Source organism: Ranitomeya imitator, chromosome 4 (genome assembly GCF_032444005.1).
Source record: "Ranitomeya imitator isolate aRanImi1 chromosome 4, aRanImi1.pri, whole genome shotgun sequence".
Taxonomy (NCBI): domain Eukaryota; kingdom Metazoa; phylum Chordata; class Amphibia; order Anura; family Dendrobatidae; genus Ranitomeya; species Ranitomeya imitator.
Window position 1 is genome coordinate 233,090,496 of NC_091285.1, and position 27,556 is coordinate 233,118,051.

The 27,556-nt window shown below is 42.1% G+C and overlaps 1 protein-coding gene across 3 annotated transcripts in view; it reads right to left on the bottom strand.

The window, feature by feature from the left end:
• The window catches only part of ACSS3 (acyl-CoA synthetase short chain family member 3), a 298,198-nt gene that overhangs the window by 56,817 nt on the left and 213,825 nt on the right, over positions 1-27,556 (bottom strand). For all 3 annotated transcript variants that reach the window (XM_069764424.1, XM_069764422.1, XM_069764423.1), the window contains exons 3-8: positions 18,522-18,666; positions 10,596-10,784; positions 9,056-9,190; positions 5,179-5,319; positions 4,258-4,338; positions 1,679-1,774 (exon numbers count right to left, since the gene is read on the bottom strand). In XM_069764424.1, coding sequence (XP_069620525.1) covers positions 1,679-1,774; positions 4,258-4,338; positions 5,179-5,319; positions 9,056-9,190; positions 10,596-10,784; positions 18,522-18,666 — 787 coding nt within the window. The remainder of the gene's footprint in view (positions 1-1,678; positions 1,775-4,257; positions 4,339-5,178; positions 5,320-9,055; positions 9,191-10,595; positions 10,785-18,521; positions 18,667-27,556) is intronic.

Below are 27,556 nucleotides of genomic sequence, written 5' to 3' on the forward strand. Positions count from 1 at the left end.
TTTAAATAAATAATAAAAAAAAAAATGAAAGTGCTCCCCCATTCCCATTTGAGATAATAAGCCAAGTGAAAGCAAGCAGCTGGGGGCTGGTAATCTCAGACTGGGAAGGGGACATGGATATTGGCCCTCCACAGCCTAAAAATAGCAACCCATAGCCACTCCAGAAAAAGGGCATCTATTAGATGCGCCAATTCTGGTGCTTTGTATGGCTCTTCCCACTTGCCCTGGTGCTGGTAATATTTGTGGGGTTGATGTCAGCTTTGTAATGTCAGCTGACATCAAGCCCAGGGATTAGTAATGGAGAGACGTCTTTCAGACGCCCCATTACTAACCCCGTAATTTTAAGTTAAAAAACACACAGAGGAAAGTCATTTACTTGAAACAAAAACTCCACAACCCTCTTTTACCCATTTATTATCGTCCAAATAAAAAACCACAGTATTCCTCACCTGCCCGCCGATACTCCATGTGTTCCTGGAAATAGCATGGTGGCTCAGTGGTTAACACTGCAGCCTTGCAGCGCTGGGGTCCTGGGTTCTAATCCCACCAAGGACAACATCTACAAGGAGTTTGTATGTTCTCCATATGTTCCATGAAGAGCCCAACTCAGCTACATCTGGATGCATTGCTGAGCGGTGACATTATGCGACTGCCCAACTCTGCATCCATGCATCCAAGAGACACTGAGCTGAGAATGATAACGTCTGCGGGCTGACATTTTTAGGCTGGGGAAGACCAATATCCATGGCCACGTGCTAGTCTGAGAATACCAGCTCCCAGCTGTCTGGGGGGTCCTATGCTTTTTTAAAAAAAATAATTGATTTAAATAATTTTTAAAAACTGTGTGGAGATCTCTCTATATTTGATAACCAGCGAAGAAAAAGCTTACAGCTAACAACTGCAGCCCACAGCTGTCAGCTTTGCCTGCTCTAGTTATCAAGAATAGAGGGTATATGATGCCATTTTTTTCTTTTATTTCTTCAATTAATATATATACATTAAAGTACACATGCACTGCACAAATTATCCAGTGACATTACTATTGGTGCCGACTAGTGAATACTCACATCAGCCTTGCCTTCTCTCGCTGCTATGAGCAAGAAAAGGTGTAGGATGATGACAATAGTAATCTCATCATCAGATGCCTGTGAATGCCTGTAACCTTTTCACCGCTGGTCACAGCTGCTAGGTCACATGCGGTCATCTGTGTGACAGCGTGCGAACAGCAGCGATCTGACTGGTGGTAACATGAAAGGTTACCGCTGTTGTTTCTAGTGCTGTCACACAGATAACAGCGTGGGAAACACTGGCTGTTCGGGCCACCCATTCATTTGAATGGGGCCTGGGTTCGAGTTTAGGCACCCGAACCAAACTTTTTTTAATGTTCGGCTGAACTCAACAGACCCTAACATTCATGGGTCCACCCATCACTATTTAACTTTCATAACATATTGTTCAGAAGGCTAATATTACCAATCCTAAACATGACGTTATAGGATTGCATTATTGGTTGCTTCACACTTAGACCGAGAACCTACATAACTTCTATGGCTGTGTACACCTCTACATAAGTAAAAATCCACACATCCCCGAATGATTAAGAATTACTCCATGATGTTTTCACAAGGAATGTTTTTCATAAAACTTTTCTATCATCAATTAACCACTATATTCATACCTCGTACAAGATTGATGTGTTGCCATGCAATAATGGTCCATAACAAATATAGGAGTGTCCAACAACCCAACCTAGATCAGATGCCGCCCACCATACCTGTAGAGGCATACAATATTTGGACATGTTAGCAAATGAATTAAATTTATCAGGTTTTAAACATTTCAAGTGAAGAAACTAGTAACCATTTCAATTATTCATTTTTGTACTGAAGACCACTGGATTGTCATTGCTTTTACAGGGTGGCTCCACGAATTAATAGGACTGTGCTATAGAAAGACACTTAACTTCTTCTGGACCACCCATAGACCTTAAACATCCATTCAGTTTCCCTCCTACTCTGGTAAGATGTTCAAAAAGGGCTGTCAGACAGAGAAACCAGAATACCCATAGAGAAGACACAAGCAGGTTATCACCATCTGTGTTTTCTCCACTGCAGTATACTGCTGAAGAAGCATATAATGTAATAGGAAGCGATAAAAAAGTGTTTCCTCCTCCATATACAGCGGTCATGTGATCGTTCTGTATCGGGAGGGAGCAGGAGCTGCAGGAGCTAATATACCAGTCCCTGGTATAAGAAAAATAAGATGAAAATATTAACAAAAATTAAATAATTTAAATCCCCACATCCCAAGGGTTTTTATGACCTTATGTGGGGCACAATGTGTAAATATAAATTAAAAATACATAAATAAAAAACAACAAGTATAAAAAAAAAATCAAATAAATGCTGTTATTAGCCCTGCCCCACTAAGAAAAAGTGCATAAGATATAAAAATAATTGTTAAAGAATGGGGAACAAATTTTCAAATGTATTTTAGTGGCCCTGTGAGGTCATCATTTTTTTTTTTTTTAAAGAACGGGAAAAACAGACATTTATTTCTCTTATTTTTCTTTGGAAATCGCCTGATATCGGCCAAAAAAAAAAAAAAGCGAGAGAATATGATAATGACATAAAAATGAAGCATTGTGGATCATAAAAAAACCCACAAAAATTAGTTTAATATTTCCACAATAAAAAAATGTATCTCTGTAAACCATATATAGAAAAACAAAAATGGAATTGTGCCTGGTTACTAAGGGGGTTAATGGCAGTCGTGAACTGGTTAAAGAGTAATAACTAGGGTTGAGCGAAACGGGTCGGCCAGATTCAGAAGTCGCCAACTTTTGGCAAAGTCGGGTTTCATGAAACCCGACCCGACCCCTGTGTGGGGTCGGCCATGAGGTCGGCGATCTTCTGAACTGGAATCGGAATTCCGATACCGATTCCCGATATGTTTAAGATATCGGGAATCGGTATCGGAATTCATATTAATGTGTAAAATAAAGAAACAAAATAAAAAATATTGAAATACTTACCCTCGGACGCGCCCTGGTTGTAAGCGGGAGCCTTCCTTCCCAAGAATGAGTGCCTGAAGGGCCTTCGATGACGTCGCGGCTTGTGATTGGTCGCGTGAGCGGTCACATGGGCGTCACGCGACCAATCACAAGCCGCGACATCATCTAAGGTCCTTCAAGCGCTGATTCTTAGGAAGGAAGGCTGCGGGTTAGAATCAGGGCGTGTCCGAGGGTGAGTATATACCTATTAGGAATATACTCACCCTCGGACGCGCCCTGGTTCTAACCCGCAGCCTTCCTTCCTAAGAATCAGCGCTTGAAGGACCTTAGATGACGTCGCGGCTTGTGATTGGTCGCGTGACGCCCATGTGACCGCTCACGCGACCAATCACAAGCCGCGACGTCATCGAAGGCCCTTCAGGCGCTCATTCTTGGGAAGGAGGACTCCTGGTTACAACCAGGGCGCGTCCGAGGGTAAGTATTTCAATATTTTTTATTTTGATTCTTTATTTTACACATTAATATGGATCCCAGGGCCCGAAGGAGAGTTTCCTCTCCTTCAGACCCTGGGAACCATTAGAAACCCAATGCACTGCATTGGGTTTCGTGTTTCGGCCGACCCCGACTTTTCTATAGGATCGACTGATTTCACTCGACCCGACTTTTGAAAAAGTCGGGTTTCGTGAAATCCGACCCGATCCTATAAAAACAAAAGTCGCTCAACCCTAGTAATAACCCCTATAATTTTTATTTAACACATCAACACTTCACATAAAAATATGCAACATTGAAATGTATCTTATTTCGGATTCATCTTTCTCTTCCTGGATTGATCTTTTATTCTCAATTTATGGGTAAAATCTGTCATTTTTATGTTCGGTTTAGACAGATTTTCTCATTATTGAGATAGATTACAGTTGGTTCTTTTAAGATTCTATAGAGGGAGAAGATAGAGGCCGACACAGACATCTTGCTGTAAATTCTCTCAATCTCCTATCTCAGGGATGGGAAAATCTGTATCGACTGAACATGGAAAGCATAAAATTCAGAACTTTTCAAAGACTGATGATTAAATAAAAAAGTTTACTTACTCTTTAAGTTATTACACAAGATATACTGTATACCACACTCTGCTCACGTTTCTACAAATAAACTCTAGTTTTGCACACCAGACACAAGCCTAATTGTCGGGGTCAGATTAGGTCTATATATCATATTGATTAGTGCACAAAAGGTCCCCTTACCTCACCGGGTTTCATCCCATAGACAGCAGACATTGTCCAGTTCAACATGACTGCATAGCCGGCTGTACTTCTCACAACACCCTATAACAAAAACATAGTTAGATACTGGATTTCAGTGTAATGTTTTATTTCGTCTATTTTCTATCATCTTAACCGAAAAAAAATAACTGGAGTATAAGTTGGTATGCATGCAACTGGCCATTAAAAAGACAAAATCTAAGACCGAAACAAAATGAACACATACCCTGCCGTAAGTAAATAAATAAAAGCAGTAGTGCATATACATAACATAGGGTACTTGATCAAAAAAGTGTAAAAGCCATCCCACCATCGTCAAGGTACACCCAAATCGGGACGGTCCTAAGTTGTAGTATTAAAGCCTTACCATGTGTCAATGTGAATAAAGGCCGAGCAGGCCCCAAATATGGATACCCACCTTGGGCAGTTACAAAACGTATTTTTACTAGTTATTTTAAAATCAAATAAAAAGGTGAAAAAGAAACTGAGTACACCGCGAGGAGATGACAAAACACAGCAGGAGGAGATAAGGTAAGGTCAAGGTAAGGTAATGTTATCCCAATTCAATAGGAATAATTTGCAATGGATATGATAATCTTTTAGTAGTCTTTATACAGGTGACAGAATTGTGATAGCATAGAACATTTACAAAATAAACTGTTAAGTACAATGATGATGCAAATATTTATACTCATCTCCTCCTGCTGGAATGGGACTAGTCCCCAACGCGCGTTTCAGTGCTAGCCTTAGTCAGGGGCTGTGAATAGGGTTTCCTTTCATAGGTACCGTACATCTATAGCCAGACCGCAGTTCTATACATACTAAGGAAATTATGCCAAGATATAATGATTTATCTCTCCAGGGAATTTTTGTTTGGGCTGAACCTCGATTTCATTCAGTCACCTTTGGCAGTCCTGTAGTGCCTGATGTATACAGAACATACAACGGGTGAGTAGACGGAAGAGAAATACAGTCATGAGGATGAGCCTTTGCAATCTCCTCTACCCAGTCAAGATCACGTCCAGGAATGAGTGGAGCCTGTTGCTGTTTAAAAAAACAACAAAAAAAAACAATAAAATAATGAAAAGAATCTTAAACTCATATTCTTTTATCCAGACAGTATTACTGTATTTGGATGACAGGATAAGTAAAGTAAAAAAAAAATAAAAATAAAAGTAACAATAGCAAATACAGTACATCTAGCACCAACAATAAATGCTGATACATTTAAGACCAGTGTCTTAGTTACGGTAATTACACAAGGATATAAAAGGCGTCAAAGTTTACGTTATGCCGTTGTAAATTGTGTTGAAGCAATTTTTTGTTTGTTTTTTAATGTGAAGTGGAATATAGCTTTTTACTACAGCATTGTTAGTGCTTTAGGTATGGTCTTCGATAGGTTAATTTGTCGCCTCTTTAAAGATAATCAACCAATTAAGAAAACTTCATGCAGCAAGTCAAAACTGCCTGTAAGCCTTTAAACTTTACTTTGGGTAAGTTAATAAGTTGATTTATTCTCCTTAAATCTGTAACTACAATTGTATTCCTTTTTGCATATATGAATGATATATTACAAAGCTTCATAAATATTAATTTATATATTATTAGAGAAATGCCTCTTTCCCACATATCAGTTTCTTTCGTTCTCCACTGCACTGATCATTCACTGTCAAAAACTGCTCAAATCTGTCTACAAATTTGCCTTCAGTAAGGGATCAAATTGCACCTGTTGTCTATAGAACATGTACATGTATAATCAAAAGACACCAATAACTCATATAGTTGAGGGTATCTATCCCTCCCTAGACACCCTAAATGTGTCCAGTTAAATGGACAACTCCAAGTAGATGCAACCAAAGAACAAAGGAGTACCAAAGTCCAGAATACCATATTTAAAAGCAATAACAAACTTTATTGAACAAACTGCACAATTAGAATATATCAAAAATAATCAAATGTATATATGCAGTAAACAATATATACTCAGAACACAGAGGTATCAAGGAGAAAACATCACGGCATGAACCCTGTTGATAAAGCTACACCGCGAAACGCGCGTCCGGGGCCGCCGGGTGAAGTGCAGGCTACTCCCCCTTATACTGACAATGGGTAAGTGCGCTATTATGGTGGTCTAACGGCGGGTTTGGATCCCTGTATTTATTTGGGTACGGCTTGTGATGCCATGATTGACTATGGGACCCTATATACTGCCATGTTTTTCTAGTTTGCACCTGATACTCATGTTGTGGGATGCATTGTGTGACCTGCATTTGATCCGGCATACCGTGATGTTTTCTCCTTGATACCTCTGTGTTCTGAGTATATATTGTTTACCGCATATATACATTTGATTATTTTTTATATATTCTAATTGTGCAGTTTGTTCAATAAAGTTTGTTATTGCTTTTAAATATGGTATTCTGGACTTTGGTACTCCTTTGTTCTTTGGTTGCTGTTGTCTATAGAAGTCTATTGAGAGGGAGGAGGGTGAACCTGTAGGGAAACAAAAAAGCACAATGGGAACCTGCTGATGCATCTAGTGCAGGAAAAAAGACTGTTTAAAATGCAGGATAGATTTGATATAAAGGGCAGCAATAGTATTACTTGTCAGGCACAAACATAACGACAGGTTATGCTGAAAAGATACCTGGCAAGAGAGTTACAGTTTAACTGTTTTCCTTGTGACTAAGCAGATGTCATAGCAAATATCCTTGGGTTATACAAGATATTGTTTGGCATGTTTAATATGGTTTGCAAAATACAGAATACCGTATATACTCGAGTATAAGCCGAGATTTTCACCTCATTTTTTTTAGGCTGAAAGTGCTCCTGGTAGGGTCCCTGCATCTCCTATGGTCTCCGGGCGCTGACCGCTTCTTCCAGCGTTGAACGGTCACATGACACCGCTCATTACAGTAATGAATATGGACGCGACTCCACCCCCATAGGGGTGGAGACGCATATTCATTACTGTAATGAGCGGTATCGGTGACCGCTCAACTCTGGAAGAAGCTCTCAGCGCCCGGAGACTGGAGATGCAGGGACCGCACCAGGAGCAGGTGATTATAATGGGGAGGGGGAGCACTGCGTGATATTCACCTCTCCTCGTTCTGGCGCCGCTCCACCTTTCGCGTCCTCTGCAGTGATGCTCAGTTCAGAGGGAGCGATGATGTGGTTAGTCCGCGCCCTCTGCCTGAACTTTAGTGCAGAGGACGCGGAAGACACAGCGGCGCCAGAACGAGTATTGCAAGTGCCGGGGGCCTGAGCGTCGAGAGAAGAGTATGGCATTTTATTTTTTTTTTTAATCGCAGCAACAGCATATGGGGCAAATATCTTTATGGAGTATTTTATGGGGCCATAATCAACGTTTGTGCAGCACTATATGGGGCAAATATCTTTATGGAGCATTTTATGGGGCCATAATCAATATTTGTGCAGCATTATATTGGGCAAATGTCTCTATGGAGCATTTTATGGGGCCATTATTAACCTTTTTGCAGTACTGTATGGGGCAAATGTGTCTATTAACCTTTATGCAGGATTATATGGGGCATATTTTAATATGGAGCATCTTATGGGGCCATCATAAACTTTATGGAGCATTATATGGGGCTCCTGATTCAATATGGATATTCAAAAACACTTAACCTACTGATGTCTCAATTAATTTTACTTTTATTGGTATCTATTTTTGCTTTTGACATTTACCGGTGGCTGCTGCATTTCCCACCCTAGGCTTATACTCGAGTCATTAAGTTTTCCCAGTTTTTAGTGGAAAAATTAGGGGGGTCGGCTTATACTCGAGTCGGCTTATTCTCAAGTATATACGGTAAGTTCTTTCCAACACACACAAAAAATAATGAGTTAAAGCAACAAAAGGGACAAAATATCTTTTTTCAGGATTCTCTTACTTTAGAATGGAATCAGGGTAGCAACAGTTGCAACAGTACAGTACAGTACAGGTAGCAACAGTTGTCATGAGTCTCTTTCACTGGGATGCCCCATATGTGCCGCAAAACTAGAGGTTACTTTTTGATGGTGCCCCAATAAAAGTAGAGTCTAGTGAATTATTTCGTCCAGAGCCTACTATATTTCATCCAAATTTACATCTACTTTATATTTAGTCTATTTTAGGAAAGTATTTTTCAATTGCAACTTGCACCTGATTCCCTGGTTCATATTATAAGCTACTTCACGCTCTACCCCTTCGAGAACCTATACAAACTCAGGCATCCAAGTCTGCACTGACTCTACGTGACTGAAGAGTTCTCACTGTGTGTGCCCAGCATACTGTCAGGATTCTGTGGTGTCTGCGGCAAGATCGGGTGGTCAGGTGACCACAAATATGTGATTTGTGTACTTCTGAACACATTCTGACTAGACGATTAATTCACTTGTACCGAGTGAGGCCAAGAACATCTAGTCGAAATGTGGCCATAAGTTTGAAAATTACATTTAGTTGATCACCTGACCATTCACTCTTGCTAGTCACCAGAAAATCCTGACAGCATGCGTGATTTCAGTTTTCGGAAGCCTGCACAGCCAGGCTTCATCCCTGATTGAAGGCTGGCTGTTTCATTTGGTATTGCACCTGTGCAGTTGCCATTTTACTTGGATCTGCTGCACCCTGGTAGTGCAATTGTGTTGAGGACCATTTAGACAGGTAAACATCTCTGCCTGGTTTTTTTTTTTTTCTTGAATATTGGAGGATTTTTTCCTCTTTTTGTGGTTTTCGTGTTAGGAGGTCATAAAAGGTTATTTTTGATATCACGCTACTTACCATGTTTGGTCGGTTGTAGACCAGAACTTTTTCAGGCTTGTGCTGCACCATCTCTAGTGCTTTCTCTACAAGAGGAAGGTATTCAACTTTCCTACCAGGCTCAATGCCAAGTGATGCAGTTACGATTAGCTTTGGCTGTAGAAAGAAAGATGTACAGTAAGGTAAAGATCACATATAATATTCAAAGATTTAAAAAATACATTAATAATTGCCCCTTTATCAGCACTTGACCAATTAGCGGCTTAGGGAGGACTCTGATTTTTTTTGCACTGTGCCACATGCAACTGTACCTCTGACAGAGGGGGTCTTAAAAAGTGGGATGCTTGTGTAAAAGTTATCTATGTAGAGGTGATATCCTTTATCCAGCAGTAGGGGCAACAATTCCCACACAATTTAGCCACTCACCCCCCAGAACAGGGGGCATTCAAGGGGGTCAATCTTGATGTCGGTCCCTCCGTAGACTCTAAATTTGTGGGTGTACCATGAGGTACTCTTGCACAGCTTGTACAGTTTACTTCCACACCTGGCCGTCTTACTGGGCAGGTATTGTCGAATTTTAGCCTCCTTTTGAAATGAGCTAGAGATTCATCTATGGAGATCTCTCTTTAGGAGTTGTACGCCTCAGAAAATTTTCTGCTCAAGTGTTCAACTCCTGACTGAATTTTATATAGACGATCAAAGTAAGTATCGTCTTGTGGGGGGGGGACACTATAATGCAAACATTTTTGGCTGGATCCGTGTCGGAGGCAAGGAAAGCATAAGCCTTGTCTGGTGAATAGCGTCTTCTTCACGAATGAGCCATTTTTATTTTAATCTTCAAAACACTGGGGATGTGTGTGTAAGTGATACTTTTTACATGTGTATTTTGTAGGGCTTGTGTAAAGGGCACTATTTATTATAAAATGCAGTAGAGTAAAAGAGAAACAGAGATTGGGAACTGCTGCAGTGATCACAGATCTGTCAAACAGCACAGATCGCAGGAGGCAGATGAGGAGACAGATCGCAGGAGGATCGTACTGGCTACCAATGATTTTTCTCTCACTCTGGCACACAACGGGGTATACAACCACTCTGCATGCCAACTCTGAGGTAAAGATGGCGCGCAGAGTGGTGATTTTAGATTAATCCCTTTGACGCTGATTGGCTGAACAATTGTTACTGATCAATCAGTGCCAAAAACTTTAATCAGGTGAGGTGACGTGGTGATCACCCCACCCATTATGACTGCTGCGATTCCAATCACAGCATGTCACATGGATTTTTTTTGTATCTTCATTGTGACATCGCTGTAATTGGCTGATCAATTCTGACCAGCCAATCACAGCAATCGCCATCGTGGGAGGGCAGCACAACCCCTGGGGGTGACGTGAAGGGCTGGTCTGCTGTCAGCCACAGCAGCCATCTTAATTCAGTCACCGAGCGATGCAGCGCGGTGACCAGAAATCCTGGCGTCATTTCTATACTGTGCTTTGCGGAGGCGCAGCTCCAACAGAGCAGTATATACACGGTGCATGTCGGGAAGAGGTTGAAAACATTTTACCTTTGCATGATCAATCCGCACAGATAACTCCTTGGGTGCGAACCCTCCAAATATCAGACTATGTATAGCACCAATTCTTGCGCATGCCAACATGGTATACATTGCCTGGGGGATCATTGGCATGTATATAACAACTCTATCTCCGGTTTTGACTCCATATTTTGTCAGTACACCAGCTAGCTTTGACACCTGAAAAAAAATATATATTTTTGAGTTATGCATCTGTAGGCACAATTTTTTTATTAAAAAAAAATTAACCTTACATTAACATTCTAGTGATTAGAAGAATAAAACGTATTGATCAAGAGAAACAGGGAAAATCCAGCATCCATTTCAAGAATTGCTAATAATTTCTCTTTAAAAGAATTGAATAAAGTATCACCAAATTTTACATATATATACTATTAATATAGGCATTCAGGTTATAGACTGCTGAGGAGAGTATGCCTCATACCAGATGCCTAGCTGTGGAGAAATCATCTTTTATATGTTTATGTAAATGACCTCTTACAGGCAATGGAGAGGACGCTGTCTGAAAGTTAAGCTCTGGAGGCAGAGTTATTTTAAGTAAAAGGGGAGTTACCACTGTAAGACAAGTAACTAAATTAAATTTGTCTTCTTGCAAACACATTTATTGCTTCTGTCTCAGCTCTGTTGTACTACAACACTATTACGTATGAGAGGAACCTGCAGGTGTGTTAGGTATAGTCACACACAGCTCTGCAGTGAGGTCAGGAGAGCAAACAGCGGACATTACATATCACACTGGTAACTCTCCCTTGATGTAAAATAATCTCTGGAGGCAGAGTTATCTTCTGGGGGTGGCGTTATCTCCCTAGAGCCTGGAAGAGGTCACTTACATAAGGTGATAAAAGATAATTTGTCAACAACAAATCTGATACGAGACCTACTAGTATGACCTTTTTAAAAGTCTGTAACCTGTATGCCCATATTCACAGTTTAGATAGATCAAATGCGGTGACAGACTCTCTTTAAGATCCATAGTGACAAGGCTGAACAACAAGTACAACCTACACATTTCGGCTTGTATCTTAGTCATAAAGCAATAGTATGACTCAGATTTCAGAAAGTACCAAGATTAAAGCAGTCATCAGCCATCCACTCATCACTATCATTGTATAATTTAAAATATTGTGGTGCACTTCTGCCAATCAGACACAAATAAACAGTATGAGCATCACATATACATTCACTAATGTTTTGTGACAGTCATAGCATTATACAGTTCTTGAACTAAATGTAAAGGGGTTGTCCAGGATTGGAAAAACGTGGTTGATTGCTTTCAGAAAGTGTGCCACCCCAGACATAGGTTGTGTGTGGTAATACACTCATTTCAATAGAGCAGAGTTGCAATACCTGACACAATCCTTAGTCAGGGGTGGCGCTGTCTCTTAAAGAAATCAGCCATGCTTTTCGAATCCGGGAAAACCTCGATCATCTGTTGGATAATAATCTGGAATTGTGCAGAATAGGTTATTAAAATTAAATGACATAGAATCATTCATATTTCTTTGCCATGTATAACCCTACTAGGGTTTAATGCTGGAAGCAGAAAGCAATGTTCTAAAAAAGATAACAAACGTCATTACAACCAGGAAAATGGTTTCCGGCATATGAACACATATTCGCAGTGAAATTCTGATATTTCCATTTATGTTACGCAGACTAATAGACAAGCTGTCACTTAACGTAGGAGAAATGCCACAGTGTTCTTGTATTGTTAGGGCATAACATGGTGTTAGGAATTGTGCTGAAGGACAGAATATAATTGGTGCAAGGAGATTTCAGCTTCGCAATCTGACATTGTGCAATTTCCACATTTGCTGAAAAGCACAGACAAGAAACGGAAAAACAATGGCAATTTCAGCTATTTCTCATATGATCCCAAATTATATCTATACCTTTTTATGTAAAATAACTTAAATTGAATCTGTCAACAGGTTTTTGCTATTTAATTTGCAGTGAGATCACTGAAAAAACAGCCGCACCATGTCCAGACACAAATGCATGTAGGACCTGCTGCATCCTGTTGTGCATCAGAGTATAGACATGATATTGCAGGTATGGCTGCTTTTTTCATTAATGTCTTTATTTTTTCCTTTCTTCAGTAAATACATACATATATATACCGTATATACTAAAGTATAAGCCGAGATTTTCAGCCCAAATTTTTGGGCTGAAAGTGCCCCTCTCGGCTTATACTCGAGTCACGGTGGGTGGCAGGGTCGGCGGGTGAGGGGGAGAGAGGTCTGAGGCATACTTACCTAGTCCCAGCGATCCTGGAGCTCCCCCTGCCGTCCCACGGTCTTCGGGTGCTGCAACTCTTCCCCTCTTCAGCGGTCACGTGGGACCGCTCATTAGAAAAATGAATATGGACTCCACTCCCATAGGGGTGGAGCCGCATATTCATTTCTCTAATCAGCGGTGCCAGTGACCGCTGATAGAGGAAGAGGCTGCGGCACCGAAGACCAGCTGTGACAGGCAGAGGGAGCGTCCGGATCGCTGGGACTAGGTAAGTATGTAATATTTACCTATCCCCGTTCCACACGCCGGGCGTTGCTCCATCTTCCCAGCATCGCTCCGCTCTGACTGTGCAGGTCAGAGGGTGCGATGACGCATGCAGTGTGCGTGCCGCCCTCTGCCTGATCAGTCAGTGCCGAGAGACACCGGGACCGGACGCTGGGAGCTGCAAGCAGGAAAGGTGAGTATGGCATTTTTTTTTTATTGCAGCATTGATGGCACAGCTTTCTATGGTACATCAATGGGGCAATAATGAACGGTGCAGAGCACTATATGGCACAGCTATGGGGCAATAATGAACGGTGCACAGCGCTATATGGCACAGCTAAGTGGCAATAATGAACGGTGCAGAGCACTATATGGCACAGCTAAGGGGCAATAATGAACGGTGCAGAGCACTATATGGCACAGCTAAGGGGCAATAATGAACGGTGCAAAGCACTATATGGCACAGATATAGGGCAATAATGAACGTTGCAGAGCACTATATGGCACAGCTATGGGGCAATAATGAACGTTGCAGAGCACTATATGGCACAGCTAAGGGGCAATAATGAAAGGTGCAGAGCACTATATGGCACAGCTATGGGGCAATAATGAATGGTGCAGAGCACTATATGGCACAGCTAAGGGGCAAAAATGAACGGTGCAGAGCACTATATGGCACAGCTATGGGGCAATAATGAACGGTGCAGAGCACTATATGGCACAGCTATGGGGCAATAATGAACGGGGCAGAGCATTGTATATGGGGCACAGCTTTATATGGAGCATCTATGGGGCAATAATGAACTGTATGGAGCATTATATGGGGCATATTTTAATATGGAGCATCTTATGGGCCCATCATGAACTGTATGGAGCATTATATGGGACTCCTGATTCAATATGGATATTCAAAAACACTTAACCTACTGATGTCTCAATTAATTTTACTTTTATTGCTATCTATTTTAATTTTGACATTAACCGGTAGCTGCTGCATTTTCCACCCTAGGCTTATACTCGAGTCAATAAGTTTTCCCAGTTTTTTGTGGCAAAATTACGGGGGTCGGCATATACTCGGGTCGGCTTATACTTGAGTATATACGGTATATATATATATATATATATATATATATATATATATATATATATATATAATATAGAGGCTGAGACCCTGATTCCAGGGTTGTGTCACTTATTAGGCCATGTGCGGTAGTTTCAATACAATCAGTGTTTTATTAGCTGGAGATTATCACTGCAGGACTAGGTCTCACATACAGACAAGTCAGGCTAATCTGTATAACTCCGCCCCCACCACGATTACACAGGAAGCTGACAGTCAGGTGTGGGGGCGGGGTTCTACAGCTCAGCATTCTGGCCAATGCTACATCTACATCAGACGAAACAAGCAGCCCAGTAAGTGATACATCACAGGAATCCAGCTCTCTCTCTTTCCTTTATGCTAATATCAGATTCTAAAGCAAAAACTGCTGACAGATTTCCTTTACTTGTACATATTACAAATTATAGGCCAGTAAGTCTAACCTCTATTGTTGGTAAAATATTTGAAGGGTTTCTGAGGGATGTTATTCTGGATTATCTCAATGAGAATAACTGTTTAACTCCATATCAGCATGGGTTTATGAGAAATCGCTCCTGTCAAACCAATCTAATCAGTTTTTATGAAGAGGTAAGCTATAGGCTGGACCACGGTGAGTCATTGGACGTGGTATATCTCGATTTTTCCAAAGCGTTTGATACCGTGCCGCACAAGAGGTTGGTACACAAAATGAGAATGCTTGGTCTGGGAGAAAATGTGTGTAAATGGGTTAGTAACTGGCTTAGTGATAGAAAGCAGAGGGTGGTTATAAATGGTATAGTCTCTAACTGGGTCGCTGTGACCAGTGGGGTACCGCAGGGGTCAGTATTGGGACCTGTTCTCTTCAACATATTCATTAATGATCTGGTAGAAGGTTTACACAGTAAAATATCGATATTTGCAGATGATACAAAACTATGTAAAGCAGTTAATACAAGAGAAGATAGTATTCTGCTACAGATGGATCTGGATAAGTTGGAAACTTGGGCTGAAAGGTGGCAGATGAGGTTTAACAATGATAAATGTAAGGTTATACACATGGGAAGAGGGAATCAATATCACCATTACACACTGAACGGGAAACCACTGGGTAAATCTGACAGGGAGAAGGACTTGGGGATCCTAGTTAATGATAAACTTACCTGGAGCAGCCAGTGCCAGGCAGCAGCTGCCAAGGCAAACAAGATCATGGGGTGCATTAAAAGAGGTCTGGATACACATGATGAGAGCATTATACTGCCTCTGTACAAATCCCTAGTTAGACCGCACATGGAGTACTGTGTCCAGTTTTGGGCACCGGTGCTCAGGAAGGATATAATGGAACTAGAGAGAGTACAAAGGAGGGCAACAAAATTAATAAAGGGGATGGGAGAACTACAATACCCAGATAGATTAGCGAAATTAGGATTATTTAGTCTAGAAAAAAGACGACTGAGGGGCGATCTAATAACCATGTATAAGTATATAAGGGGACAATACAAATATCTCGCTGAGGATCTGTTTATACCAAGGAAGGTGACGGGCACAAGGGGGCATTCTTTGCGTCTGGAGGAGAGAAGGTTTTTCCACCAACATAGAAGAGGATTCTTTACAGTTAGGGCAGTGAGAATCTGGAATTGCTTGCCTGAGGAGGTGGTGATGGCGAACTCAGTCGAGGGGTTCAAGAGAGGCCTGGATGTCTTCCTGGAGCAGAACAATATTGTATCATACAATTAGGTTCTGTAGAAGGACGTAGATCTGGGGATTTATTATGATGGAATATAGGCTGAACTGGATGGACAAATGTCTTTTTTCGGCCTTACTAACTATGTTACTATGTTACTATGTTACTATGGTGGCAACCATAAAACAAATGCAGTAGTATTTCTTTCAATATTTGTTTATATTCTTTTTCCTGAAAGAACAAGCCATCAATCATAAGTGATTTCAACCAAACAAAGGGGATTGTCCCCAAAACCTATCAGTCTGATGTGTGTCTGCACACGCTAATAATCTCTCTATGATGTCTCTGCAATATATATTACTACATTGTGAAAAAGGAGAAACTTTTTCAAATCTGAATTTGAGGTGAATACTATATGATATGCCTCACGGATGTAATTGATGATTATTGGTGTGCTCATGCAATGTAAATTAGTATTGTGTAATTTATGGCTGCCATTGAAGGAATCCTTGTCTATGCGCATCAGTCCCCGTAGTCCCTAGTAAGGGTTTGCATATATTATTGTTGGACTTTTATTATTATGGTTTAATATAAACCAGGATTTCCTACAAAGCTTATTATGCGTTTTCCTATGTGGGCAGTCATCGGCTGCTGCAGTTACCTTACTGTCCCCATCAGGATAGGAAGCTTAGGGATTGCTGGGGTAACTGGGCAATGCTATGGAAGATGGGAGATCACACTGAGCTGATTGCTGACGGACAGGGGATTGCTGGAAATAATCTTATTTTCATATTGGCCAATGTACTGGTTTGAGGAAAGGCTGCGAGAAGTTTTATGTACTTGTAAGGAGATGGACATACTGCCCGTGTTCACTCTTCAAGACATGCTTATTGTTAATGTGTATTGTGACATGCTTTATTAGAGACAATATTGTAGTTTGACAGATGGTAGGAAGAGTTAAGGTTAATGTTTGGCACTAGCCCAGAGTGGGGGGGTGGCTAAAATGCACAGACAGCGTTTCCTGTCAGGAGCACAGATAGGGCTCACTCTGCAGTGAAAGCAGACCTAAGGTCTGACTAGTCAGCCAAGCCATGTGACGTGGGTGTCCCTGGCGTCCAAGGCACTTGATAGCAAAATCCAGAGCAGGGACGAGGAAAAGCGATAGAAAGACAGAGTGATGTACTGGAGATGGGTTCTGGGAGAGGACGCAGAGCAGTAAGGCCGCAGAGAGGTAATGGGCCAGGACGGAACAGGGATGGTGAGACGAAGAGCGTGCCCCAGGCAGGAGGCAGAGAAGCTACGTAAGTCAGGGCCATAGGGGCAATCTAGCTCCCCTCATGGGAAAAGAAGGACGCGGGCTGAAGTACAGGACTCTCACTTACTGGACTGTAGTACAGTTATTGCGAACTGGAGAGACTCCCGAAATACTATGCTGGGTGGTGGTGAAGGCAAAAATGCTAGCTGAGGCAGAGGCAAGTGAGCCTGAAGAAAGAAAGCAGAAAATGTGTGTGACGATGCTCCATGTTCTATAGAAATGTTTGTGAAGTTATGCACCCGCAATCTATTGTAGGTAGTTCTCACCAAGTTAGTGTTCAGTAAAAGACTTTAAATGGTGTCTGGTGGTCTCCCTCCATGCATCTTTCAACACCTGGTCCTGGCCACCCAAAGCCACTGGCGTCATGCGGCCTGCTGGGCATAGCACCCCCACAGACAAAGCCCACACAGCCAGGACCCTTATCTTCATGTAGCGTGCCGGGGCGTGAAAGACGAGTACTATAACCCTGGTGGGGGTTGAGGACATCACTACAGGCATTTCTTCCATCTCTCTGCCAAGCCAATAATCAGTTTCCATCATAGTCACTGCTTTTTGCACCCTCCCTGGGTTCTTGCATGACCCTTCATCTCTATGATACATACTGTACACTTATGAGCTCATGTCATTTCTCTTTTGGCACCAATATAACCAGTAAAGGGAATCCGTCAGCAGGTTTTGCTATATAATCTGAGGATAGCATGAGGTAGGGGCTGAGACACTGATTTCAGGGATGTGGCACTTATTAGGTTGCAAGCTGTTTCAATGCAATGAATGTTTTGTCACCAGGAGATTATCACTGCCTGGACCACAGCTCATTTGAGCCCTGGTACGACCACTCCCCACCTTCTGATAAGCGGCGTAGTGTCAATAAACGATGTAAACTCAATGCTGTGGTGTGGACGGTGTTAGCATTCTGAGCTCTGCTACATTCTGCACCTAAAAACTCTGATTGTGTCACAACTGCTGCACTCAGTAAATCAAGTGATACATCCCTGGAATCAGGGTCTCTATCCCTACATTATGCTGCTCTCAGTTGAAGTTGCAAAAACCTGCTGACAGATTCCCTTTACACAACATAGACAATATTGCAGCTGCACGTTACCATTGTCATTGGAGGCATCCCGACAACAGTCCCCGAATATCCTACAGTCCGATTCACACACCCAGGTCAACAGCCACTTTTCAATAACATTTTAAACATAAATAAAAGTCATATCCAAAAAGGCGTAACATAATGTAAGGTACAATCACAAAGCATTTATTAAAACCAAACCAACGTCTGCCCCTTGACCCCAATCCTAAACCTTAGGTTATACACGCTACCTGTTCATAGATCTCTTGGTATGTGATCGATTGCTTGGTGCCTGTAACAGGACTGTCATGGATAATTGCAACCTGCTTTCCTCTTCCGCTTTCAATGTGACGATCAACAGCATTGTAACAAACATTGAGTTCTCCACCAATAAACCTAAAACGGAACAAAAATACAGGATTGTTATACAAATGTAATGTAGAACAGATATATTGCTTCAAATAAGATTAAAGGGGTTGTCTGGTGAAACCAAGTTATCACCTATTCTCATATATAGGATATATGAGAACTTGTTGATCAATGGGGATCTGACGGCTGGAACCCGACCAATCTGCCGAACATGCAACTTTCATACCCAAATATAACCTAGAATAAAAACAATGTGTAAGAAACACTGAAGTAAATAAATAGTAACCCGTGTTAAAAACCATTTGGTAATTAGTTGATATTTTTTGATTAAAAAAAACATAAAAGCCATCACACCGCGATAAGGTGTGCCCCAATTAGGATGGTCCTTATTAGTGTTGAGTGAACAAGCTCAGATAAGGTGTTAACGCTCGGGTGCTAACACTGTGTCTTCAGCGCGCTCGAATACTATGTTCAAGTCTCCACGGCTGTTCGGCTGCAGCAGCACATGTGGGGATTGCCTAACAAACACACAATCCCTGCATTTGTTGTGGCTGTCAAAACATGCAGCAGTGGAAACTCGAACATTGTATTCGAGCACACCGATTACCGATTAATTCCATGTAGCAGATAAGTATACATGCAACAGTGTATCAGGGAATACAGCAGAAAACACAAACTTTCCGAAACTTTTTGTTTGGCCCCTACCATAAAAACCTAATAGTCCTAAGTAAAGTTAGACAACATTCAACGAAATCCACCTAAGAAGCTCAAAGAGGCAGCTACAAATGCAACTATTGCGTATACTGAAAAACCATTCGAAACAATACACACATCACACCATACAGGGAGTACTTTTAATATAAACCAGAAATTAATGTGTCAGGCTCAATACGTGAGCCAGCTGATAGATACATGTATTGTAGGCCCCTACAGCAGTCTATGTATCTACACACACCGGAGAAACCAGGGGTGCAGAGGTAATTAGAGACAGCTCACACTACTGTGGCCAGTTAACACTATGTAACAGCACTCTGCAATTATTGGGAATCTATCACCACATTAGACCTATCTAAACTATTAATATGGGCATACAGGTTATAGACTGCCGAGGAGAGTGATGTCTGTATGCCTCATATCAGATGCCTTGTTGCTGAGAAATTATCTTTTATCTGTTTATATATATATATGACCTCTTTCAGGCAATGGGCAGGACTCAGCCAGGAAGGTAACTCTGCCTCTGCACTTCATCTCAATATATCTCGCCTTCCATCACTGTCACTCTGTCCCTGTGACATCGGCTGCTTGGGAGGAAATAAAGCTCATGCACAATACCGTTCTTCTTTCCTCTGCAGTCGTCCACCCTTCTATGAGAGCAGGTATCAAGTGTCCAGCGTTGCATTGATTTAATCATGGAACCAACCATTTCTCCAAAGTGTGCCAAAAGCCGATTTTTGCAACACAATAACATCAGGCCACTTGTTTCTGGCGCTGTGAGCAGCCTGTATGGCCAAAACGCGATACAACCAGTACTGTCTCCGGACTTGATGATTTCCCCAAGTCCATTCAGTGTGGCAGAACATTCCTCAGACCACCATTGATAACCTCAGTGACAGCAAACCAAGACTTGTAAGAACATGTATGGTGCTCATACTCAATTCGGAATAAATCAGGATGGTTTGACAATTTTCTTTACACTTTTTCATCATTCATATACAGTATATTTCAGAGATCAGCTAAACTGGATGTCAGGTGTATTCCACGGCACAATCGAACAGCATATGCCAAACCCGGTACATGTTATCAGATTATATAATTTTCTTAAGTTTTGCACAGATTTTTAGTATAAGTGACCCCACAGATCCAATGTGCGCTCCGCACATTTTGCTAACTTGACTAGCAGATCTTAACCCAACTTGAATAACAAGGTTCCATTCAATGCAAGTGAGAAAATGCCATTAGGTCTGGAGTTTAAGGCTACTGTATGTGCATATCGCCATGGGACACTCGTTATTTAGGACTACGGCGGACCAGGGAGTATTTATGGTGGTTTATTATTTCTTTTTCATTACAGGAGATCGAGGACATTGGGGAATTAGATGTTTGGTGAGTATGAATGTGTTTTTCTTTTTTACACTTGAACACAGTTGCCGGATGTTGGGACTACTATCCCATCATCGGCTCATGTTATCACTGTTATATGTGACACCAGACAGACGATGGGAGTAGTAGTCCCATCAGGCGATGCCTAGCTACACACACACACCCGTAGAGAGAAACATACACACACACAGACACACACAAACACTCACACACACACCCAGACACCCGCACACACACAGGCGCCCGCACACAGACACCCGCAGACAGACACAGTCACGCACATATTCTCCGCACACACATTCTTCCTCCTCCCTATCTGCAGCGTTTTCAGCACGCAAATCCACAGCTAATCTGTGTTTTTACACCTGCAGTTTAGCTGCGGATTTGACTGACTCAACGTAAGTCAAAGGGGGCAGAAGAGCTGCAGATTCGCAAAAAGAATTGACATGCAGCGGAAAATAAAACGCTATGAATTTGCGTGGAATTTTCTGCAGCATGTGCACAACAATTCTGGATTCCCATTGCTTTACATTGGTTGGGCAATTCATTGCGGATTTGGTGCAAATCCACGCAGAAAAAGCGCTTCTGATCCACATACAAAATTTGCAATGTGTGCACATAGCCTAAGCGTTTTTCAACATTTTTGTTTCTACAGCAAAACCTGATCTCTCGGTACGAAGCAACCTGCAAAAAAAAAGCTTGTGTTCCTTGCGTTTTTGTACGTTTTTTGCAGCGGTTTTGGCATGCTAGATTTGAATTTTGTGCATGCTGAGTTTACTGTTGAAAAAAAAAAGTCCTAATCTATAGAATCAGGCTTTGGCGTTTTTTTCACCACCCATTCAAGTCAATGGGTGAAAAAATGCTGGAAAAACACTGAAAGAAGTGATATGCTCTATGTCCAAAAAAACCATGCAAAGCACAAAATACTGATGACAAAAGAACCATGTGTGTGCATGAGATTTCTGAAATCTCATAGGCTTTGCTGCTACTGTAAAACACAGTTGAAAATTAGCATAAAAAAACACATAAAAAGAAAACGCAGCAAAAATGCCTAGCAAAAAACTTTGCCTGATCTTTCCAGCAAAAACAAGAACAACTATTCAGCAGCCATAGGTCAAATAAGGAGGAATTCTTAGTGAATGCTAAATGTGTAGAAAAATGATACGATTCATATATGTTATGGGGCACACTGCTAGGAGGACCAGTATCTGAAGCCTGAAGAATAGCAAAGAAGGAATAACTATTGATTACCAATTTGTCAGGAATATATTAAACAGGACTAGAAATTCATCAGGAAACAGATGAAACCATAAAGATGAAAATATCTACAGGTCCTTCTCAAAAAATTAGCATATAGTGTTAAATTTCATTATTTACCATAATGTAATGATTACAATTAAACTTTCATATATTATAGATTCATTATCCACCAACTGAAATTTGTCAGGTCTTTTATTGTTTTAATACTGATGATTTTGGCATACAACTCCTGATAACCCAAAAAACCTGTCTCAATAAATTAGCATATCAAGAAAAGGTTCTCTAAACGACCTATTACCCTAATCTTCTGAATCAACTAATTAACTCTAAACACATGCAAAAGGTACCTGAGGCTTTTATAAACTCCCTGCCTGGTCCATTACTCAAAACCCCCATCATGGGTAAGACTAGCGACCTGACAGATGTCAAGAAGGCCATCATTGACACCCTCAAGCAAGAGGGTAAGACCCAGAAAGAAATTTCTCAACAAATAGGCTGTTCCCAGAGTGCTGTATCAAGGCACCTCAATGGTAAGTCTGTTGGAAGGAAACAATGTGGCAGAAAACGCTGTACAACGAGAAGAGGAGACCGGACCCTGAGGAAGATTGTGGAGAAGGACCGATTCCAGACCTTGGGGAACCTGAGGAAGCAGTGGACTGAGTCTGGTGTGGAAACATCCAGAGCCACCGTGCACAGGCGTGTGCAGGAAATGGGCTACAGGTGCCGCATTCCCCAGGTAAAGCCACTTTTGAACCATAAACAGCGGCAGAGGCGCCTGACCTGGGCTACAGAGAAGCAGCACTGGACTGTTGCTAAGTGGTCCCAAGTACTTTTTTCTGATGAAAGCAAATTTTGCATGTCATTCGGAAATCAAGGTGCCAGAGTCTGGAGGAAGACTGGGGAGAAGGAAATGCCAAAATGCCTGAAGTCCAGTGTCAAGTACCCACAGTCAGTGATGGTGTGGGGTGCCATGTCAGCTGCTGGTGTTGGTCCACTGTGTTTCATCAAGGGCAGGGTCAATGTAGCTAGCTATCAGGAGATTTTGGAGCACTTCATGCTTCCATCGGCTGAAATGCTTTATGGAGATGAAGATTTCATTTTTCAGCACGACCTGGCACCTGCTCACAGTGCCAAAACCACTGGTAAATGGTTTACTGACCATGGTATTACTGTGCTCAATTGGCCTGCCAACTCTCCTGACCTGAACCCCATAGAGAATCTGTGGGATATTGTGAAGAGAAAGTTGAGAGACGCAAGACCCAACACTCTGGATGAGCTTAAGGCCGCTATTGAAGCATCCTGGGCCTCCATAACATCTCAGCAGTGTCACAGGCTGATTGCCTCCATGCCACGCCGCATTGAAGCAGTCATTTCTGCCAAAGGATTCCCGACCAAGTATTGAGTGCATAACTGAACATTATTATTTGTTGGGTTTTTTGTTTGTTATTAAAAAACACTTTTATTTGATTGGATGGGTGAAATATGCTAATTTATTGAGACAGGTTTTTTGGGTTATCAGGAGTTGTATGCCAAAATCATCAGTATTAAAACAATAAAAGACCTGACAAATTTCAGTTGGTGGATAATGAATCTATAATATATGAAAGTTTAATTGTAATCATTACATTATGGTAAATAATGAAATTTAACACTATATGCTAATTTTTTGAGAAGGACCGGTATATCCTTCTGGCAGAGCTCGATGTGCAGAGGAAAAAACAGCTCTATTTCCTGATGAAAGACTTTGCCAACGTAAATTCTTCCCAACAGCCCGACATCCCTAAAGACTGGAGTTTTAGAAAAATGTCTACAATTAGAGCCGGCAGAGAAATGTCAGTCGGAATAATGAAGTAGAACGCACGTTCTGCATATTTAGAACTGATTACTTGGTATGTGTAGATCACCGCCCAGAATTTGGACCGGTTTTCATTTTAGAAGGGAAAATTGGCAACATTGACATGTTTATAGCTGATATTACATGACGGTAAGTTATGTTGTGGTGGGACAATTAGATAGCACAACTCAAGCAATATGGTCTAGTTAATAATGTTTGCAGGTCCCCCGTAGCACTCATTAACAGTATTTATGTGGTCATATTGCTGCCAATATACTAGAAGAATAATTGCAAATGTGCAGATCATTTGTGTGTGATCATTAAGAGAAACTACTCATTTAGTAAGCGGATTAAACGTTAACTAAAAACATCCAGCCAGTTCTTTCATTTTCTAATGTAGCCATACGGGGTACAGAGATTATAGTCGCATCAGCCCTGGTGCCTCAGTGTCTCATGGATTTTGCAAAGTCCTTTTCTCTTCCAGCAGGACTGTGCTCCAGCACACAAAATAAGGTCCATAAAGGTGTAATGTGGTACAACGGTCGCCATCTTCCTTGTAATTTGAGTCTTCCCAGCATCACTCTCTTCTTCCGGCTGCAAGGCTTGATCCTGCTAACTACGCCATGTGTAACGTGGCGCGGGACGGTAGCCGTGGGCGAGGTACTTGTCTCTTGCACCCTGACACGTTCCATGAATGTGGGGGTCCTGGCTAAGTGTGTGGATTTGTGCTGTGAGGGAGCTACGCCTGTGAAGGCCACGTGTAACTGATGTTGCTGCTTGGACAGGACCAGATGTTCTACAGTTCAAGGAAGGACACCAACAGTTTAAAATAATGTTTTTACTAAACATTAACTCGGAGAGGGTTATTACAGTACTTAAATATCTTCTCAAACATTTCTTTGACAATGCATAACATTTTCCTCGCACAAATTAAATCCCATCCTCTTCTCTTTCTTTACTTATCCTCTTTCTTCACTATTCCTCACTACTTGACCACAACCCAGCTCAACACTACAGTTCAGCCAGTCGGAGTCCATTACTTAACCTGGAACACCTCGCCAGGGCAGTGGGGTACTCGGTACCGGGTCCAGTTTTAAAGGTGAGGTCACGGTGGCTGTGATCCGGTCCATGGCCCTGAGCGCACAATTAAAGGGAAAGGTCTTTACGGTGATTAGTGAATAAAGTCTATTGTTCGTGACGCCACCTGTGGTATTTGGTCAGTAGGAACGACGTTGCTTAAAGGGGTCCTCTGGTGTGATGTTGTTGCAGCAAGATGGTAACACTTACCACAGGTGAAGCGGGGTCCCCAGGGCTCCCAAGGTGTGTGGCAAAGATGTGTATGCTGACGAATAAGTGGAGGACACAGTTTGCAGTGTTTTACCTGGTTTACTGATGGTAGCAGTCCTCAGTCCAGGGTACCAGGTGTAGGGTAGCTGTAGTCCAGCCAGCTTGGAGGCAATAAGGGGTCCCACTTCAGGTGAGGTCTGTAAGCCTTTACTAGTTGCACCAGATAGCGAGGTCCTGATGGCTTAAAGCTTGCTGACAGGGTCCCCTCTCTCCTGTCCTAAGACAGATGTCTGTACGATAGGCAGTTTGAGCCTGTTTATAGGATCTCTTAGATGACCCAGCTCCTAGGGTTACAGCTTCACCTCAGACTTGGTACAGGCAATTGACATATAGTACTATGCCCTCCGGTTCTGTCGTGCGTCCTGGAGAACAACACGACCTCGGGATCCCAGTACCCAGCTTCTGCGCTCTGGCTCTGAGGGTGTCCTTCCACTGTTCCCCTCCTGAGCCCTTTCCTCCACTGTGCTTCTTCCCTCTCAGCTCCTTCACAATTCAACTCTCCTTCTAATTCTCGCTCTTTCCAGGGATAGCAGCTCCCTCGTGGCTGCTCGGCCCCTACGTCTGCTCCAGACGTCCTTCTACACTCCTCTCTCAGACTCACCAAGACTGACTGGCTCCTCCTCCAGACCAGGATGCATATAGCTCAGGGACGCTCCCCTAAATCTGGGTTCAGAGCTCCCCCTCCTAGATTCAGATGTATTGAATGTAAGAATGTAAGAAAGAATCCCCCTTGCCTCCAAATGTGACATCACCCTCCTTGAAGGGAAGGCAACATCACTGCAGCAACCGGCTACCTGGGGTGATGCGTTTCCGCATCTTCTTTCCCCTTAGAGGAGCTACTTTGCCATTGGCCACTATTTATCTTCACTGACGCTGATGCTCTGGAACTCCCACCCAAGACAATCTCTTTGTCTTGTGTACTCTTATCCTGTCTAAGCCCATTACCTTTAGGAGTACAAAATTAATGTGGTGTCAGTGCCCCTTTTGCAGCTAAAACGAGTTCACCTTTATTAATAGATTTATAATAGGATATCAAAAAGCTTCTGTAAGCTTAATGTGTAGATGGCCCATTACTTTTGTCCACAAAGTATATTATAACATCTCTGATTATACTATTGAAATATGGGAAGAAAAAAAATGACAATGTGGGTCTGGCAAATTCATTCCAATTAATGCTACAAAAGTGAAATAATTTATGATAGCAGTGTACTCAAGTCACAGATAGGCATATATCTCTTGTAGTAGTGTATGATAGTGGAAATATGAACCAAATTCATTAAAAGATACACACTTCTTCATTTAGCATATTATACTCCAGCCTGCTATTAATCAAGACTGGAATGCAAAACACCATTCTGGACCAATCAAGAGCTGAATGCATTCATATGAAGCATTTGGAGTCATATGGAGACTAACCATGCCCTTCTATTTGAGCCCCGAGAAAGGGAGTCTTAAAGGCACAAAATGACTGTTCAAACCAAGCACTGGCACTTGGTACTCCTTGGTATGGCTAAATACCGCTATGTGCACCTCTCCTGCTACTTGTTTTTCCATCTATATCCACCTTACTCTACCATGATTGAGAGCTCTGGCTCTACAGAATTCAGAAGAGATTTTGCATCTAGTCTCTGTAGGGCCAGAACTGTTTATCAAGGCAGAAAAGGGTGGATATTAGAGATTTTGTTTGAATGGAACTGAATTCTACTCAAATTTTTCACAAATCCATACTCACCAGAATACATGTGTTTTGTAATTCACTCCACAAGAACTCATCAAAATGGAGGTCAGTTGTGCTTGCCATTGTGCTCAACTGTAGAGGGCTGGCAAAAGGTTAATAAAACAAAATAGAAAATACATAACATTCCCACTGCATTCAGTGCCTGCCATCCTATTTCAGGCCACTGAAGTCTTCACTCTAGAACAGGACTTCCCTCCTCAACCACTTGTTGTGCTGTCACAATGTTTCAACATGCCATAAACACAGAAGCTTGGTTGCGGCAGAAGTCCTGTTGTAGACTGAAGATACTAGGCCATAGAAGTTATGGTGCCCTGTAGGGTCATGATTGAATGACACTCAGTAGCGTAGCTACCAGTGGGGGGCAGAGGGAGCCATCGCCCCGGGCCCTGCGCGCTGAGGGGACCCACCCGGAGATACGCTACTGTAACTGGATGCTGATACAATTACATTCTGTGGCAGAGCAGGGAGAATCGATCTGCCTGCTCTGCGGCCCAGCCGCTATGGGGTCCCTGAGCAGGTGGGGGGTCCGATGCCAGCAGTGGGCTCCCCACCTGTGATCGCATGTTCAGCTGTATCAGGACATTATTAAATGGGGGAGACTCAGGATATTATTAAATTTAAAGTGGGCACTTATTGTT